Genomic DNA, 19,767 nt, shown 5'->3' on the forward strand with positions numbered 1-19,767 from the left:
TTGCTCTTGTGTTTCTAAAGTCTCTAAAGAAGCCACTTGTAAACTTCCGGTACATGTGGGACTGGCAGATTTCGATCAAGTTAGCTAAACTGATCAAGCAAGATGGAAGAGAACCCAGCCAAATTATCGAAAAATGTCTTAATGATGAAAGTGAGGAAATGTTATGTATTTTGTCGAAGTCAAGTAGCATTTCATTGCACCAGAGACATGGTTCTGTTCGCTGAATTTATGTGCATCTATCGTGCTGGTGTAAAATCAACGGTGATGATTTGTAACTTTTTCTTTTACACTCGGCTTTTAAACAGAACTTCCATGGTGAAAAGAAAATCCGACGCAAGGGTTTTTTTTCTTTTGTGACTGATTTATGCAGCTAATCATTGAAACAGCGTAATATGATTTATCAATTAATGCAGCTAATCACTGAATCACAGCTAAACAACTAGAGTCGGGTAGAACGAGGAAGTTGTGACGGTTACCTAATGAATAGGTTATATGGGAAAAAAGACATGCATGGATCTCTTACAGTAAATAATTGAATAGACCTTTTCCGTATCTGAGCAGCTCGACTTCTGTCTTGTGTGTGGCGCACGTTATATGTTAAAGCAGCACCGCCCTGATATGGCCCTTCGTGGTCGGCTGGGCGTTAAACAAAAATAAAAATAAAATAAAAATTAAAATTAAAAATCTGAGCAGTTCTTGCGAGACACGCTCTTTGTTATGCTTTCAACATCGCGAAAACTTCGAACCTTGGCTTGTGCAGCTCGCACGAGATCGCTGTACCGCATGCTTTGCTATGCTCTGAAGTTTGCGAGAGATTACAAGAGCTTGGAATACTGATAGGGTCTATTGCATCCTTCATTGTTAAAATCTGATCTTGATTGTGTGCAGTTCATGCAGCGTAGTGTGCTGCGTATGGAAGTGGAGCAGAACGAAGAAGAAAAGCAAAGAGTGATTGACGATGAGCACTGGGTGCTCGACCTGCCACAGCTCACACAGAGAGAGTAGGTCTATGTGTAGGTGTTTGTCAGTGCCTGTATCAGTGTATGTATGTCTTTCTACAAAGTGGAGGCCCCCTTTTCAGACCTTTCATTTTTTGACTTTCCCCGTTTCAAAACGCTACATTTGTTGGGATTTTCTGGTCTTAATGTCCATGAATTTACTTCGTTTAAGACTCTCTCCATTTGAGACCTTTTTTCCCTCAGATTTTTAAGGTCTTGCAAAGGGCGTTCCACTGTATGTGGTGAAACACTCTGTTAACACATGTGCATTTTCGATCATGACCACACATCAAAGAAATCTTTGGGTATTTGTTTGCATTGTGTGTTTGTTGATAACATTCTGCAGCTGTTTTCGTTTTAATTTCCCACCAAAACATGTTGCTTTTTATTTCAGCATATATAATAGATGCGATTTAGGCTCAACTTGCAATGTGTAAGTTGATAAAAAAAAAACTTAGGTTCTGTAGATACTAGAATACAAAATAAAAACGTTGTCAGCTTGTGAATGTGAAATATATGTGACTAATGTACAGTATCTGTTTGCAGGGAGAAGTTTGTTGTTCAGCCAAGCTACATAACATGTGAAAATCTACAGTATGGGAGAATGTCATTCAAAGGATTTAATCCAGAAGTTGAGGTACACACTCTTCTCCCCTGTTGAACCATTAAGCTATTTCATGTGTGTCATTTATTTATTTACGAGAATTTATATCGCACACATATCTCACCACACAAGGCGACTCAAGGCGCATGTTACCTATTAATGCCGTGTGAGATGGAATTTTTTACACAATATATCACGCATTCACATCGACCAGCAAACCTCAAGCCTATTAGGGCGAGCATTCACCTTTCACGGCCTTTATTCCAAGTCACACGGGTATTTGATGGACATTTTTGTCTATGCATATATATACAATTTTGCCAGGAAAGACCCTTTTGTCAATCGTGGGATCTTTAACGTGCACACCAAACGATCGATGGACATCTATATTGTATTGTAGCAAACAAACTGATAAATCTGATGAGAATGAAAGTCGCTTGTTAATTTCAATGCTTGTTATTCTCTCAGGTGACAGGAAATGCGGCATGACTCTCACTTACTTTAGGCCAAAAAAAAAAATAGGTCTGTTTACGGTAACATAGGCCCAAAAAATAGGGTCGGTAGGTCGGGATTTTTTTTTTTTTTTTTTTTTTTTTTTTCTCCCCAAAAACCATATTTTTACGTTATTTTGCCAAAAAAACAATTTTTTTTTTCTTTTTTTTCCAAATGCCAAAAAAAAGTCTAGGGTCGCGCGAAAAAACTAGGGTCGGTCGGGTTACCGTAAACAGACCTATTTTTTTTTTGGGCCTTATTGCACATGTCGTATGCATTTAGAATTTGAGTGCTTACTAAGTTACTTCTATTTTTTTCTCAGATGATAAATCTGAGTTTCAAGCCATGACGTGTTACTGTTAGGGAACTAGAGGCTTCATTGTTACTTTATGTTCTCCTCATTGTTAGCTTTCAGTTTACTTTCTTAATTTAAAAACAAATTGTCAGACATACTGGATTCTTGAGTATTCTTTTTAAATTTAACTTTTAACTGATACCAAGGGCAGTTTTTAAGTTTGAATGTGTTGATTTGTCATAGATATGATTGCTTACATGACATTCAGGTGCAGCTCAGGTTAATCACAACAGACAGGAGATTTTAACTTTTATTAAATTACATATTATTACCCAACTCACATATACCAATTAACTCTAGTTCAGTGCTGGTAACGCTGTACGCGTTCCCCTTGGTAACAAGGGAGACCACCCTAAAAAAGAGTGATCCATCCCATAATATCAGACCGATGTCCGGTCCAACATCCGTATGCGTGCGCATACGCCGCCATTTGTATCATTCTCTCTCAGCGGTTCAACTGGGAAGGACGCTTCTGATGTACGCTCCTGCTGTTTGCAGTTTTTCGCCTTAGTCCTTGGCTTTGGCATCTCCCCTTGGTCGTCGCCTATCTGTTCACCTTTACCTAGCTGTGTGGTGAGATCTTTCCGTTTTGTTATAACTTTAGCGACGTTTTCGTCGCTCGTTTTGTACTTGTGAAATTTTTCTGAAATTGTTTTCTTTGAAATTTTTCGTGAGTTATTTTTGCTATGGCGGAGGCTGCGCTTGTTGATAGCGTGAAAAGGAAGCAGGTGCCTGACGATTCGCCTCCTAAACGTAGCTCGAGGAGAGAGAAGGGCGCAGGAAAATCCGCGTCTGTTTCTTCTGATTCAACTTCTGTTAAATCTCCCGTGTTAGCAGACGTCAGTTTAACTTCCGGTCAGGCTTGTTTACGTTCTGGCAAGAGTGGTGTTTCGGGCAAAGCTTCTTCTTCTTCTGCTTCTGCTTCAACTTCAGATGGCTGCCCTGGGTTAGCGCCAACTGAAGTTGCGTCTTTATTGTTGACTTTGAGCGCTCAAGTTTCGACACTTGCGTCGGAATTATCTTCCACTAGGGAGGAATTACGAGCGCTTCCGTCTGGTGTTTCTGATGTTCTCTCCTTAGCACAGGTACGGCAGTCTCCTGCAGTTCCGGCTTCGACTTCCGCTAAGCCTTCGGCGACTGTGACTCGGGCGGATGTCCATGCTTCGCAGGATGGGGGTACCAAGTTGGTGTCTCTCCTGAATGTGACACCAGTACAAGGTATGTCTACACCGCTTGCCGGTGTGCGAGCTCAGGGGGCTCTCTCGTGCGTTGGAGGCCGTGAGAGTTCTTATGAGCAGCGAAAGGACGAGCGCCTCCGTACGTCTCTTTATGAGAATATCGGGGACCGTTTTAGTCCTCTTCCGCCCAGGGGGCAGGAAGTGGTCGGTTCTGCCGACGATAAACTGATGTCTGATGTTCTGCCTCCTGGCTCCGAGCTTGATCTCGAGTCGGAGGGTAGGGCGGAAGACGGGGATGCCTCAGTGGTAGAGGATTCCCAACTGAATTTGCCTGTGAAGCTGTCAGCCGCAGTGGCGCTGGCGGCGGAAACGGCGTTCAGATACTTTCCGGAAGGGGTGGTGAAGGACAGGGCTCAGCTTCACCCACCTCGGTCTGCTTTTGACGATTTCCGGAGTGCACAGGAGCAACGGCCTCGCTTCCGCTTCCGGGAATCGTCAACTATTGCCTATGAAATGGCGAACGTCTTGTGTGGTAAACGCAAACCGGCGGTGCCGTTGTTGGTTCAGCACGGCGATGCTCCGGAGGACGTTGTCTCTTGGCTGGCTCAGCCTGGGGCTCAAGCAGCTTCCGGTGTTCCGAAGTTCAAGCTCAACCCTTATCCTGTGAGCCTGATTGACACTTTTGCTCTGCCGTCAGGGGCACTTCCGGTGACGCCGGAACTTGCTGCTTTGAGAGAAGATGGGTACAATAGGGATAGAGTGGTCCCATGTACTGACGGTTCTCTCTCAGCCTTGGAGGAAGTCGGCAGGTCTTTGCTGGAGCTCATGTCCTTGTCGGAGTCTCTGCAAAGGTCTTTGTCGAGATCGATTGCCACATCTCTTGATCCTTTTGAATTTCGGTTCGATGCGTCGCCAACAGATGTTTCGACACTGCTGGCTACTCTGGGCAAGGTGACTAGAGAACAGGTTGCCTTGTCTGCCCGGCTGTATACTCACGCAGTGCTTTCAAGGAGATCAGCCTTCTTGACGGGGTCCAGATTTCGGGACACCGCGACTGTGGAGAGGCTGAAGGTCTCCCCTTTTGCTGAGGGGTCTCTCTTAGGGCAGGCGTCTTTCGATGCACTCCAGAAAGAGACGCAGGACGCGCGGGATGTAGCGATCGCGCGTCTGGCTTCACAGGGCTTCCAGAAGCCTCAGGGCAAGTCTCAGACTCAGGCGTTTTCCTCTGCTAAGCCTCAGACGTCTTCGTCAGGTGGTGGGAAGGCCCAGAAGCAGTCATTCTCCTCCAGGGGTAGGGGGCGTGGAGCTCCATACCCTAAGAGGGGTCAGTCTTTCGGGGGTTCCAGGGGGTCGGGGCGTAAGCCTCACCCCCAATGAAACTTCCCCGAACAACACATCCCTGTGGCCCCCGCGCTGGTTGTAGCGGGCGGCCCGTCCAGGGCCCTTTCTTCCTGGCTGCAACTGGTGGCCAGCAAGTGGGTCACGGGGATAGTGTGTTCGGGGTTCCGGCTTCTCTGGTCAGGGCAGAAGGCTCCCCTGGTCAGGATAATCCCGCCCTGCAGGGCGCCAAAGGATTTGGTGGCACGGAACGCGGTCCAGGAGGAGGTCTCGGCTCTGCTGCTCAAGGGAGCTATAGAGGAGGTCTTGGACGCGCGGTCCCCGGGGTTTTACGGCAGACTTTTTGTAGTGCCAAAAGCCTCGGGGGCGTGGAGGCCGGTGTTAGATCTTTCTCCTTTGAACAAGTTTCTGAGAGTAATCAAATTTACCATGGAAACTCCAACTTCGGTTCGGGAGGCCTTACGGCCGGGAGATTGGGCAACGTCGATCGATCTTACAGACGCTTACTTTCACGTCCTCATACATGTCGCGGACAGGAAGTGGCTTCGCTTCCCTTGGGGCGGCAAAGCTTACCAGTTCAGGGCTCTGCCGTTCGGCCTGTCTTTAGCTCCGTGGATTTTCACGATTGTGGTCAGGCAGCTTTGCGCTCTTGTGAGACAGGAAGGCATCCGTCTCAGAGCATACCTGGACGATTGGTTAATCCTTCACCAGAACAGGGGGCTTTGCGAGGCTCATACGCACAGGGTGCTGAGCCGGGCGGCACAGCTGGGTTTCTCTGTCAACCTGACAAAATCCGAGTTGGAACCATCCCAGACGTTTACTTACCTGGGCATGGAATTCGACACACTTCGGTGGTCTGTCCGTCCGTCTCAAAGGCGGATCGACAAGCTTCAGGGTCTGATTCGGTCTCTCTACGGAGAGAATCACGCCAGTGCAAGGGTTCTGACTTCGGTTCTGGGTCAGATGGAATCCATGGCTTCCCTCATTCCGTTGGGCAGGGTTCACAAAAGGCCTTTTCAGGCCTCCCTGCAGTCAAGGTGGGATCAGACATCCCAGGACTGGAGTGTTCCGATCGCTCTGGGAACTTGGTTTCAGCAGACCACAGGTGTTTGGCTTCTTCCGGATTTGTTCCGGGGTGTTCCCATTGTTCGTCCACCGCCGGAGAGAGAGTTGTTTACGGACGCATCTCTGACGGGGTGGGGTGCTCATCTGGACGAGCACATGGTTTCGGGAGTTTGGGATTGCTCTCAGGCCTCCCTACATATCAATGTACTGGAGTTGGAGGCCGTTTCCCTGGCGCTTCTAGCGTTCAAGCCTTTCCTGGAGGGCAGTCATGTACGTCTTCACACCGACAACATGTCCGTGGCGTCGTATGTGAACAAGCAGGGGGGGACTCGGTCTCACAGTCTTTCCGACATTGCATGTCGCATTCTCAAGTGGTGTCACGCCCAGCACATTCTGTTGTCAGCAGTGTACTTGAAGGGCAGTCTGAACGTCCTTGCAGACACTTTGAGCAGAGGGGACAGGATTGTTCATTCAGAGTGGACTCTCACACACCAGTCTTTGCAGCGGCTTTGGTCGCAGATCGACAAGCCCAAGATAGATCTCTTTGCGACGAGGTTTTCGGCGAGACTTCCTCTCTTTGTGTCCCCCTTCCCGGATCCTCTGGCCTGGAAGGTGAATGCTCTGGAAGTGGATTGGTCAGATCTTCCGGCGTATGCTTTCCCTCCGTTCTGCCTCTTAGGCAAAGTCCTCAGGAAAGTGGACTTAGAGAAACCAGCGCTGGTTCTGGTCGCGCCTCTGTGGCCAAGCCAGCACTGGTTTCCCGACCTACTGCGTCTAGCAGTTCGGCCCCCGATCCCTCTCGCCCTGAAAAGAGGAGATCTCGTGCAGCCTCGGTCAGGCGTTCAGCACGAGAACCCACAGATCCTGGCCCTTCACGCGTGGATTCTGTCCGAAGCGCTTTGCGTAGGGCAGGGGCCTCTTCCCCTACTCTGAGATTCGTTGGACATGCACATAGAAAATCGACGTCTTCGGTTTACTCATCGCACTGGGCCTCTTGGTCTAGGTGGTGCGCGCTTAACGGGGTTAAACCTCTTTCACCTAGGTCTATTCATGTAGCCAACCATCTGTCGTGGTTGGCTGATCAGGGGGCTTCTCCCTCTTCTATTAGGGTCCGGAGGTCGGCGATCTCTTCGACCCTCGCGCAATTAGGCCACAAAATTTCGCTCGGAGGGGTTATCGCTAGTGTTATTAAGGGGGCTGCCCTTTTAGCAGCTCGTTCAAAATCGCTTCTCCCTGCATGGGATTTGTTCCTGGTCTTACGTTTCTTAGCCTCGGAAGAGTTCGAGCCTCTTTTGTCAGCCAGTGTGGCCGATTTGACGCGTAAGACTGTGTTTTTAACGCTTCTCTCTACTTCAAGGAGAGGTAGTGAGGTGCACTCTTTGTCGGGTTTAGACAAGGATATTGCGTTCGAGAAGGATGGTTCCATTTCTCTCAAATTTGTTCCCGGCTTTCTCGCGAAAAACCAGAAACCTGGCCAGCTTTCTCCAATCTTGCGCATCCCACCCTTGAGCAAGATTTTGGCTCCTGGAGATCCCGATATTGCAAATTGTCCTGTGAGAGCTCTCCGATGTTATCTGTCTCGAACTCGGCCTGTTAGATCAGAAAGTCAAAAGCTTCTTTTCATATCTTTAAACACGGCTAGGTGTAAGGATATAGCTAAGGTGACTCTGGCCAAATGGATCTCCACTCTGATCAAACGAGCATATGCCTGGTGGCAAGTGCAGTCGGGTGATATTAGGGCAGTGTTGCCTCTCACCGCGGCTAGAACCCATGAGGCGAGAGCCTGGGCATCCACTGTGGCAGTTCTTCGGTCCGGCAAGCTAGCCGAGGTACTGGAAGCTGCTTATTGGCGTTCTGAGGACGTTTTCGTCAACTTTTACCTCAGAGACGTCGCTTCTGTCAGACAGGATGGAAGCTCCGCGCTGCCTGCCATGGTAGCGGCGGGACAGGTCCTGCGTGCCTAGTTTTGGTAAGTACCCACCACCTATAGTAGCAATCTGCTATATGTGAGTTGGGTAATAATATGTAATTTAATCCAAAATTTTAATAATAAATTTTCATTTAATTAATATACTTACCCAACTCACATCGTTTAAACCCTCCCGCCTCCCCGCTGTGGTGGTATTGGGTTCTAAAAAAGTAGTGAGTTGGGCTTCGTTCGAATGATACAAATGGCGGCGTATGCGCACGCATACGGATGTTGGACCGGACATCGGTCTGATATTATGGGATGGATCACTCTTTTTTAGGGTGGTCTCCCTTGTTACCAAGGGGAACGCGTACAGCGTTACCAGCACTGAACTAGAGTTAATTGGTATATGTGAGTTGGGTAAGTATATTAATTAAATGAAAATTTATTATTAAAATTTTGGATTTATTAGCGTTACTCCTTATTCAAGTTATTGTGTTTTAATCAGTTCTTCCCTCTGTATTTTTTTCTAAATGCATGGTGAACCCCTAGGCCAGCATGGATTTAACCTTTGATTTTCTATAGTAAACTGTCACTAACAGTCTGAATACTTTTTGAGCTTTTCTTTGCTTCAGAAACTTATGAAAATCCACAACACAGAGGCAGAACTACAGCAGGCGGAGGAACGTGAGAAGGAGATTGGCGTCAGTGAATCTGAGATGACCAACAGGTAAGTAATTAAAACAACGACAGCATCATGAACCAATGTCAGTGACAAACAGAAAAGACCTGGAAATAAATCAAGTGCTATCTTGTGTATTTTTAACATGTCCACTGGAAAAATTAGGACTTAAGACAGCCATCATCATTATGTCCTTGATGCCATGATGGCACTTTCAGTAGTGAAACTGATACCTGGTGCTGGAATTTTTGAAAGTTTTTTTTTGCTCATTGTAATGCTTGTTATCATTTACAGTGTCAGGAAACCGGTTATGCAAAGTCTTTTACACCTAACAAAAACTATTGTGCCACTTTTTGAACCCCCTTCCGCCCCCCGCCTCCCCCAAAAAAAAAAAAAGAATCCATACTGTGCTATTTTATTTAAACATTTTGTGGTGCAAAAAGCACTGCATGGTTTTAGAGTTTTGCACACTTTTCAGTTTGAAAATTTCTTTCTCACTCACAGCAGGGAGATTTAGTTGCTGGAATAGGGTACCCCCAAAACTGACCCAAACCTCATGTGCACAGTTGAAGCCAGTACCTGGCAGAATGTTGCTTCTGTCCTCAGAAACAATATACAGTTGAACCAGTCTTGGCAACCACCACTTGATAACCACCTGCCCACAACAACCAATCCATAGAATCATCCAAAAGATTTTGTTTTTCAATGTAAATCACCGCTCAGTAGCAAACCACATGTCAATAACGACCACGTTTGGTCGGTCCTTTGGATGCTTGTAATTGACAGGTTTGACTGTATATCATTTTTCATTTTGGGTCAACTTTTTCACACGTTTTTTGTGAACTTCTCTTGTTAACAGGTACTCCACTCTGGTTGGGATAATCAGCAAGAAGTTTTCCACGAAGAGGAAAATGGGTGAAGAGCCTGGTGAAAAAGTCGACAAGGAAGAGGAGGAAGATGATGATCAGCTAATAACGACAACCACAACGCCACCCAAGTCTAAGAAGGGCAAAAGAAAATTCATGAAACCAGATGACAGTTAGGAGAGAGAGAGAGAGAGTATGAGTGTGTGCATGTCTGTTTGTATGTGTGGGTGGGTGGCTATGTGTGAGAGAAAAACAGAGGAGGGGAGAGAGAAATTGTGGGCGAGTATGAAAGAAAAGATTGGGGGAGAGACAGGGTTCGGTTTATCAACAGGTCATTCGGCATTGGCGGGTAATAATTCTGAAAATGACCCATTAAAATTCCCTTCAGCAGGCAAAAGGTCGCATCGATATTACATACCACTGCACCACCCTTGTCTCAGACATAGCACAAACACGCACACATTCAGGATTTGTTCACGTGATATAATAGAAAATTCTAAGCTCAGATTCGTGGAGAATAGAAATGGTTGTGTGTGTTTCACTTCCACATGGAGTGAAAGAACATTTGTTTGGGTGTGTGCTTGTGTTTCATTGCCACTTGTTCTGAAGGCTTTGTTGTGTTGAAAATAATTGTGAAGTCTGCAGTCATAAAACTTCTCATTGACAATACTTGTTCAGAGTATTACAGTGGCCCCTCAATTGTAAGATCACCCAAATAAGGCTTCCCCTCGAGTAGCTTCCCTTGCTTCTCTGTCTTTGTCATTTGTTGGTTTGTGCAGTGCAGTTGTTTTGTCAGTTATTCTTCTCTTCATTTGTTCTATCGTCTTTCTTCTTCTTTTTTATGTGTGTATTTTTGTGTTTTTGTGCCTGAAGAAGACCCTTAGGTCGAAACGTCGCTGTTATTCGTTCCGTGTTCGTCATTTTAACATGAGTACATTGCTTTTTGGTCTCCCTCTCACGTGCAGTCGCCATTGTTTAATACTTTCTAAAAAGAGAGTTTAAATGTGTCTTCCTTCGAGGTAACTTTGTCAACTGTATGAAGAGAAGATATGGGTAGACACGGAGAAAGTCTTAAAGGGTGTGAAGTTTCACTGTGTCTTAGAAGAGTCGCACTGTTGTGATATACTTGTTGGTTTAATACGCCTCGATGCATGTTTATTTGTTGATTGACATCAAGGAGGAATGAAACATTGAACAATAAAAAGTGAAGAACCCATGATTGCTGCTCTGACAAGTGTGACGTGACTGTTTGGTGTGTTTAAGTGAAGTGATGTGTCATAATTTATGCAGAGTGCTGCCACATGTTACACATTTGGTTTTCTCAAGTGTAGCCTCAGGCACTGACATAAAAAAAAATTAAACAAACTACGGTGAGGGATACATGTAGCTGATTCTTTTCAAAATTATACCTACACTGTATTTCATATTTTACAAGGTGGTTAATGGAGTCCTCATATTTAGAAGAAATAGTATTTATTTGCAGTTTAAAAGTTAATACGCGCGCATGCACAAACGCACACGGACAGTCACACACACACACACAAACACACACAATCACATTCTTTAGGTTAGGAGCAGTGTTCTTTGCATAATTACCACGTTAGGAAGACCAGACTCTTTGCTGTAAGGGTCAACAACTAGACATCCCTGCTTAAATGATACCTTCAGGTGCTAACCGAGTACACCCACAACTGAGACCTAAAACTGTAAGGTGTTAAAGACACTCTATATTATGCAGCTGTAATATGTATCCATTAGTGTCTTTAGGAACAGCTACCTCTGTTGGTTGTTTTAAACCTTTTTTTTTATACCTGGCAGGTAATATGTTTGGGACAACTTTGTAAGAGTGTTGGAGTAGGTCTGGGTGTGTGTGTGCATGTGCTTTTGTCATATTTTTGAAGGTCTTAAAAGGTTCCGATTTTTTTGTTCTGTATAGTTTTTCGCCACTTTGCTGAAAGGTGGTGAAGGACAGTCATAACCATTGTCTTACTTCTACTGTGTTGATGTAAATACTGTTTTATGATGGTCAGTGTAACCGAGTGCCGCTACGATTACCTCGGGAGGCGAAGTGCAATCAAACAGGATTGAAAATGTTAGGGCTAATTTCTTAGGTTTCCATGAACATACAGACAATCGGAAACCACCAGACCCCATCACAAACAGAATTCCACAATCAACCGGTGTTGACTTAAAGGCCAACAACTCGGGTGCAGAGTCTGCTGTGAAAGGAGCGGTAGCCTCCCCTGTCACATCAGCATTATAAGAAAAACTTGCTGAGGAGAATAAAAGAATATATGTCCCCAATGTGCCCTTCGGTAGCAACCTTCATTCTTTTGTGTTTTCACTTGCTTGCTTCTTCCAAAGACGGTGAACGTCTGCCTATATGGCGAGGTGATTGAACAATTTTACTCTGAGCCATAATCTACCAATAGGCGAACTTCAGAAAGAACTTAAATGGGTTGTGAAAGAGTAAATAATCTTGCTTTTAGTGAGTCAAACGTTCCCTCGTGACATTAAAGGGCAGTCACTAGTGAAGGGTGTGTGTCTGAAACAAGTGGACAAGGAGCACGTGTAGAAAGCTTGCCTCACTAAAAGCAAGAGTATTCAATTATACAAACCCGACAGAGTTATTTCTAAACATCCTCTGTTTGGATGACACACACTTGCTCCGTACTGTGTTATTTTCTTCTTTATCCATCGCACAGCTGTTACCATCACAATACAGAATGTTTAGGCCAAAAAAAAAAAAATTCTGTTTCTGGTCACCCGACCGACCCTAAATTTCGGCGCCGACGCTAAACTTTTTTTTTCCAAACTCAAAAATTCTTTTCGGTTTTTTTGGTGTTAAAGGACAGGGTGAGAAAATGAACAACAAAAACGTGTGAAAACGAAAGTCCGCTGACGATTTGTAAATGTGTTGAGTGTCTTGTCTCTATGTATAGTGAATCCAGTCTCTTTGCGCGATTTTTAAAGTTAGTTTTATTGGTCTACATTTGGGGTAAAAAGAAAATATTAAAAAAAAATAAAAAAATCCCTACCTACCGACCCTATTTTTTTTAGCCATGTTACCAGAAACAGACAATTTTTTTTTTTGCCTTAATATTACTGCGAATTCATCCTTATGGTGCATCCACTCACATAATGCATACACAAACACGACACACATGTGTAAAATCATCAAGAAAATAAAACACATTCAGTAAAAACGGAAAATCAGAATAACCACTATCTGTTTCTCTCTCCGCGATACCAGTCGCTCACACGCACGTACGTACGCACTCTCAAACACACACACACACACACACACACACACACACACACACACTGACTTTCCTCCGTTCGCGGGTGTGTGTGATTTCTTTTCTGACAAAAGATATCCCTTACATGCCAGGATCACAAAAACAGCATTTGAAAGGGGTATTTTGGCTCTCTCTTTGAGGAAAAAAGGTACATTAGTTTGCTGGGTAATAGCGGGCTTTCAGAACCCGGGACCCCCTCCACCACCCCTAAATCGAACCCTGCGTCATTTCTACTGGCTCGAAACCAATAATCTGAGGTGTACTTTGCGTAATTTGTACAATAACTCTGTGGATTATCCAGTGCACTAAATGTTCCAGGGAAGATTAACCTTAACTGTGAATACCAAGGCTTTTTTTTTTTTTTTTTTACCCCTAAGGACGTCTTTTGGAAGCAGGCATTTGCAGGTCTAAACAAAACTAAAAACCAATTTTGTACAATAAAAAAAAAAATGTATGTGCGGGGATGGTGATAGTTAAATAGGGGGGGGGGGGAGGGGTTTTCACATTCGTCAAGATGATATCCACAGACGTGTTCTCTTTTTTTCCCATTTTGTATGAATCGTTTCACTCAAAAGGGAATAAAGTATGACTATAAAACTTGTTTGTTTGCCTGTGTGTTTCTTTTTGGCTGCTCAGTAGAGTCTTCAGTTGTTTTATTTGCTAAACAGGTACGTTGAAAAAGGAAGAACATGTATTCCACAATCAGAGCCAGTCAGAGATTTGTTTCTCATAAATATAAGCAAAACCATGCTAGTGGTTACATAGGGTCAACACAAGGGCTGACATCTTCTGCGTATCTCGCCCGAGGCTCTTATCGGCATTGCTTAAAGGCACAGTGCAGCTCACAGCCTTCGTTTTGCGTTTTTGTTGCAGCTGAGTGCATAAACAGTTCAAAAATTCTCCATGGTAGTAAAACAAACCCAAAACTACCCAACGACGACATCTGTGAAGCTCGACAGTTTCTTGTTCACGCGAGTGCATAAATTAACCTAGTTATTACGTGGTGTTTGGTCGGAGTTCGATTCAACTGAGTGATTCCGGCCTCCATTTTGTTTTACACAAACTCATGATGACGTCTGACATAGTTTGCTAGTGACGTGTCTTGTTGTGCATGATGTGGTCTAAATTTAGATCCAAAAATAGGTCAAGACCAGCCGGGTCCGAGTACGAAATTAATTCGTAAAAAAATCGCAGTTCTTGACTCTTTGGGTGCAAGTCAATGAAACTTGGTAGTTCTTCTAACGGATAGCTGCCTGAGGTATGACTAAAAGCCCCAGGGGCTCCGTGCACCTGGATTTGACAAGTTCAGTACCTTTAACTGCAGAAAGTGGGGCCTAGTTTTCAACCACAAAATTCAGGTTTTCCTCTCCGGCTTTTGACAGTTGTGTTCTAACCCAAATAAAAGAATTACCTCCTTCCGGAACAGACCAAAACAGCCTCTTGGCGGGGAAAACCCTTCCATTTATAATGTAGTTTCAATGAAGGACCTTGTATCAAGAGATGGAATTTCTTTCTTCCTTTTTGAGGAAATCTTCATTTGTAACTCTTTCTTATCCTCACTTTTGGTTTGAAAAATGTGAACACAATTTTTTTTTATTCTCACGCAGTTAACTGCACCATAGTTACGTGTGAAACAACGCCTTTTCTTCTTCTTTTTTTTGTCGTTTAGGGATGAGAACATCTGTGAAAATCTTGATTTTTAAAATTTAATTTGAAACCTTTTAGCCCTTTTTCGGCCTTCTGTCATTTTTCATTTTCCAGTCTGAGCAAGGGCCATATGACCATGCCATCCTAATTCCAGCACGTCCAGTGGTACACACGATGAAAAAAACACCATCGGAACCAGTCCAAAGTGTCCTTTCTTTCCAGATGTGCGTTCATGGCAGGTGTGTTTGTTGGAGTCGTTGGTGGGAAAAGGTCCCAGCACAACACGTTCAAGTCGTCAATGTTCTCCTTTATAAGAATTTACCTTTGTCTAAAACCCCGAGTAGGTGACGATTACAACTTGGGGTGAATACAGTTTTGACTTGGGGGGAAAAAACTACTTTATATGATTCCTTTTCAGGACTGGGGACTTTTCACCGCTTTCGTCACATTTCTTGCGACACATTAACAGGCGGAGTTTGCAAAAAACTCTTATTGCCCATTATATATCAATATCGCAGAATGTTATTGCGCAGGCGACGACATAATATATTGAGGATCCGCGACAGGCAACCACTTAGTGCCTATCCCCGATGGTGTTTTTTTGGTTTTTTTAAACTAATGTGGACGAATCGGTTGTGGTTGACATAATGATTTACGCCATAAGAAGACAGTATCTGTAAAGGGATAGTCCCTACCGTGCAAAAAATGGGCTCACCGTCTCAGATATGGCCATGCAGGCCTTTACCTGGAATAAGACCACCCTTTCTCTTGGACTCATACCCACAATCAACCGCCTGTGTGTTTTCTGTTCAGAGTGGGAATAGTTCACAGTGGGAATTGTTCACAGTGGGAATTGTTTGATGAATGTATTTCTGACAATTCATTACCCCCTCCCCACACACACACACACACACACACACACACACACACACAAATCCCACTGTGTGAGGGCAGTCAAAATGTGATTAATTTGGGGTTTGTATCCAAGTGGAAAAATCGCCTTATCCTGAGCAGGTTTGAGATTGTGAGCCGAATCGTTTTCACGGGAACGACCGTGCCTTTAACTCAAGTTGAATCTGACGTTCCCCGTACAATAAAGTATTTGTTGTCGACACTTGCTTAATACTTGAAAAATCAAGACCTACTACCATACAGCTGAATAACTTCGTCGTTGAGATTTCGACATGTAAAATATTGTCGTCATGGATCCACAAGAACTTTTGGCGTTCTGCTGACAACGTCAACAACTGACCTGGTTAATGACACTCCCGAGAATGTTCTAGGATACTAGCTTTCAGTTCGCCAGAGAGAGAGAGAGAGAGAGAGAGAGAGAGAACTCAGAACTCAGAAAGTTTATTGTATAGGCCAACTGACCCGTTACCACGGGTGCATATATCAAACATGACAGCCTCTCTCTCTCTCTCTCTCTCTCTCTCTCTCTCTCTCTCTCTCTCTCTCTCTCTCTCTCTCTCTCTCTCTCTCTCTCTCTCTCTCTCTCTCACACACACATACACACAAACATTCTGGCTTTCACTCCTTCTCACACACACACACACACACACACACACACACACACACACACACACACACACACAGAGAAGAGAGAGAGAGAGAGAGAGAGAGAGAGAGAGAGAGAGAGAGATTGAATGAGAGAGAAAGACATTGAATGGAACTCTATTATTTTCCGAGAGTGACAGGCGAAGCAATGCAAACATGCTTTTTTTCGCCGGCCCTCGCCCGTCATTTGACAACGCCTTTGTGAAGGTCTCACAAAACTTGCAAACGTCCTCCTGGTCTTCGGAACCTCTCATTTTCTGCTGAGGGGGTCCTTGGGTCCTAAGTTTGGGGGTCCCGGGACCCCCTAGGTGCATGGGCAGCCCTGAATGACAAACTCGAAAAATTAATGTCCGTGTATACTGAATGATTACATCAATGTGAAAAGGGGAACAGTTTCCTTAAGTTAAGTTATGCAAAGTTTTCTGCGCCAGAGTCCTGATACTGTGCATAATTAACTATTTTTCAGTGCTGGCAGTCCTTCATACTGTCAGACGAAACCTGTGCGAATGTGGGTTCTCCCGTCTGTGATGTAGCAAATGCACGCAAGGTTAACTGCTGTCAAAGGCGACAAAGTAGCACGAAGCGAAAAAAATAGACAAAAAGCATGGTGAATTTACGGTCTGCAAAGACGACCCAAACACAGCGTTTACAATTTAAATGATTGAATATCCATGTCACACCGATTTTATGGAATTCCTGACGTTTAGTGACATCATTACAAATCCCAAACCAAGATGTGTAGGTCTTAGAAATGTAAGAATGTTTGTTTACAGGGAGTGTGATTTCAACAGTAAGGTTCTGTCTGCACACATCGGTACGTAGTAACCTTGACACATAAAAAAAACCGCTCGCGCTGGACCCGAGTACTCTTCAGACTGGCTCGCTCCCCCAGTATGAAAGTTTTTGTCTTGTGCACGTTTAAGACCAAGTGATTGCTCTGTGTGAATTACAGGCATTCCCTTTGCTATATAAATACACTGGCATTGCATGCGAGCCGAGGATGTGCGTGGTGACTGGCCTTTCTCTTTTATTTGATCACAGTGAAAAATATACTGCCGACCCTCTTCATAACTTAACAATATAAATGTTTGGAATGCCTGTGGTGTGAATGTTGGTTTCTGAAATTAAACTTGAGCGATTGTTCTGTGTGTGCTGATCTCTACAATCGTAAACGAGTGGCTGGTCTCGGGATCGTGCGCGGGTCTGTGGCTTCTTGATTCCAAAGTGCTCGTGCATGTCAAGGTCACAGCCTCTCTTTACGTTCCAAGAGGTAAGAAGCCGGCTGGCTTCCCTTTCACCCCTGTGCGCCACAGGCGTTTGACTTTAGATCGTAATGGCTTGAAACATCGAGCCCTTTTGATCTAAAACAGCTAACCCCGAGAGTCACATTGGGCCGGCCTGTTTGTGTGTGCGTGTGATGATGCGGGAAATAATTAGCGCCGCGCAAAGCCTGGTGTCTCAAACCACCCGCTGGCTGGCTGTTCTATCAGGCTGCCTGGCTGGCTGTTGCTCCGTGTGAATTCCTCCCACCGCCAAGTCGTTTTTGTGGTTTATTTCGCATTTAGGTCCCAGGTAACATTATGAAGTTTTAATACGATCAATCGGACCTATTATCAAGTTAGTGTATCAACTTTTGAACGAACTGCGCCCAGTAGTTTCCCAGCAATAAACTGTTAAGTCGAGACAGACACATACACACACACACAGACACACAATTAAAGTGTGTTGAGCCCAAGTACTAGCGTACTCGGGGATAAAGAGATCTCTACGCGGATTACGTGTCAAGTTTTGCATCTGTCAATGCGTCCATATCTAAGTTTTTGGGTTTGGAAGGAAAGGAGTGTGGAATATAATCTGCTTCCTGAAACATAAAACGAATACGGAAAAATATCCGACGGTAGAAAAAACTAAAGATATGTCTTCTTCACACTTCTTCTTCTTCTTCTTGTCGATCACAGTCTTCTTCACACAATAACGATGGAATATATCCGACGATATATCATCAATTTTACTGTAGAAGAAACTAGAAATTTCAAAATTTACCAGGGAGGATATCTTTGTCTACTTAAAAAAAAAAATCAATGTACGCCATAATTATCCATGGATATGCACTGGACCTCCATGTCGATTGTCCGTCCAGTGTTGTGGTCAAACAGCAAAATACGCTGGACACATCAACATGTGGACAAAACACCGTGTGGTCGTACCAATACGTTGACACAACAATATATGGATACATTAGTACGTGTACAAATCGCCCATAACGTGAGCACACCGATAAATGGAAACATCAATTGTTGGAGATATTAATACGTGAACACATCGACTCGTATATATAGACATATCAATACGTAGATATATCGACACGTGCACATGGACTCACCGACACGTGGACACACCGATACGTGCACACATCGATACATGGACACATCAACACGTAGACGTACACAATCGGACATGTGGATACATGGACACTTGGACACGACAATAAATGCACACGTCGATGATTGGAGACATCGACGCGTGGACATAACGCCATGTGGACACATCTATCCTGTTTACGTTTGTCGTATACCCCTCCCCTGCCCTACCATCCCTTCCCCTCCTCTCCCAGATATTCCCACATAACCGCTTTCTTCAGGCGACTATTCCGTTTTAGTTTTTTAGTTTTAGTTTTGTATTCGACGCGTGGACACAACGCCATGTATCCTGTTTACGTTTGTCGTAAACCCCTCCCATCCCGGCCTTTCCCTCCTCGAGGCCTCTCCCAGGTATTCCCACATTACCGCTTTCTTTAGGCGACTCTTTCGTTTTAGATTATTGGTGTCCGAGAAACCAGGCAAAAAATAGAAAAAAAATAAGAAGAAAATAGACTTTGAATCTGAAAATTGTCTCTTGCCATCAATTTTAAACATGAAATATTATATTGCAATTATTTGTTGTGGGTCCCTCAACTTAAAATAAACATACTCGCGTCATTCTAGTCACACTCTGTTCTATGCCCTGAAAGGTTTGCTATCGCTTTAATCAAACATACTCTTATGCTCTAAAAACAACAACCGCCTGTTTAAGACTATCTGTCACACATTTTGGATGAGTTCACGTGACAGCACTATTCCATTTTGCCAAGTGCACATTGGTGAGGCAAACTGACTTCGGTCTTGAAATTTTGAGCTTTATGCTATTAGCTGGTGAGCGCATGCAAACAGACACCACACCACCTGTTTGTGCTCCGTGGGGTGTACTTATCTCCGGGTCGGTGTTTACTGTGTTTCGACATCTGTATTTATAGCCGTTTTTTAAGGTCACCCTGGGTCTTGCAAAAAGTGACGATTACACGTTTTACGATTGTATGCTATCATACGCTGCAGGCGCGTATGAAGACACTCTCAGGTGGTACGGCCAACTTTCATCAACACTCAAAAAGTGGGGGTCCTGATTTGGCCTATTATGGTCCGCTGGACCCGAAAAGCAACAGCTAACTAACTCAAAAAGTGGGGAGGGGAGGGGGTGCAGCTTAGTATATCGTTTTCCACCAAAGCTAGATCCTCTTGTCTGTATACTCGTAATTAATTTGTTGTTTAATCAGTTAAAGTGGACAAGAACTTATCAATACCATGTTGTTTTTCCACTCTTTATTAAGCTGCTGTTGTTATCAGTTAAAATGTGGAGAAAAAACCTTATCAATGCCAGTCAAGTGGTCTAAGCTAGGTCATCTTGTTTAAGAAGTCTTCATTGATCCAAATCAGAAAGACTGCCAAGGCTCCTAATCAAAAA

General features: G+C 44.3%; 1 protein-coding gene across 1 annotated transcript; it reads left to right on the forward strand.

Moving 5' to 3' along the window:
• The first annotated feature begins 4 nt into the window (after positions 1 to 4).
• LOC138967047 (M-phase phosphoprotein 6-like) lies at positions 5 to 10,210 on the forward strand. Its single transcript, XM_070339506.1, has 5 exons — positions 5 to 150; positions 889 to 1,001; positions 1,545 to 1,635; positions 8,575 to 8,669; positions 9,481 to 10,210. The coding sequence occupies exons 1-5, from the start codon at positions 103 to 105 to the stop codon at positions 9,662 to 9,664; spliced, it is 531 nt and encodes a 176-aa protein (XP_070195607.1). The 5' UTR covers positions 5 to 102; the 3' UTR covers positions 9,665 to 10,210.
• Positions 10,211 to 19,767: the final 9,557 nt, after the last annotated feature.

This window comes from Littorina saxatilis, linkage group LG1 (assembly GCF_037325665.1).
Source record: "Littorina saxatilis isolate snail1 linkage group LG1, US_GU_Lsax_2.0, whole genome shotgun sequence".
NCBI classification, from domain to species: domain Eukaryota; kingdom Metazoa; phylum Mollusca; class Gastropoda; order Littorinimorpha; family Littorinidae; genus Littorina; species Littorina saxatilis.

What these genes read in the sequence shown, in the direction of transcription:
- LOC138967047 (XM_070339506.1), top strand. Translation starts at nt 103, where the DNA reads ATGGAAGAGAACCCAGCCAAATTATCGAAAAATGTCTTAATGATGAAA. An exon ending in CCACAGCTCACACAGAGAGA is followed by an intron (nt 1,002 to 1,544) that starts GTAGGTCTATGT and finishes ATCTGTTTGCAG; the next exon opens with GGAGAAGTTTGTTGTTCAGC. An exon ending in GATTTAATCCAGAAGTTGAG is followed by an intron (nt 1,636 to 8,574) that starts GTACACACTCTT and finishes TCTTTGCTTCAG; the next exon opens with AAACTTATGAAAATCCACAA.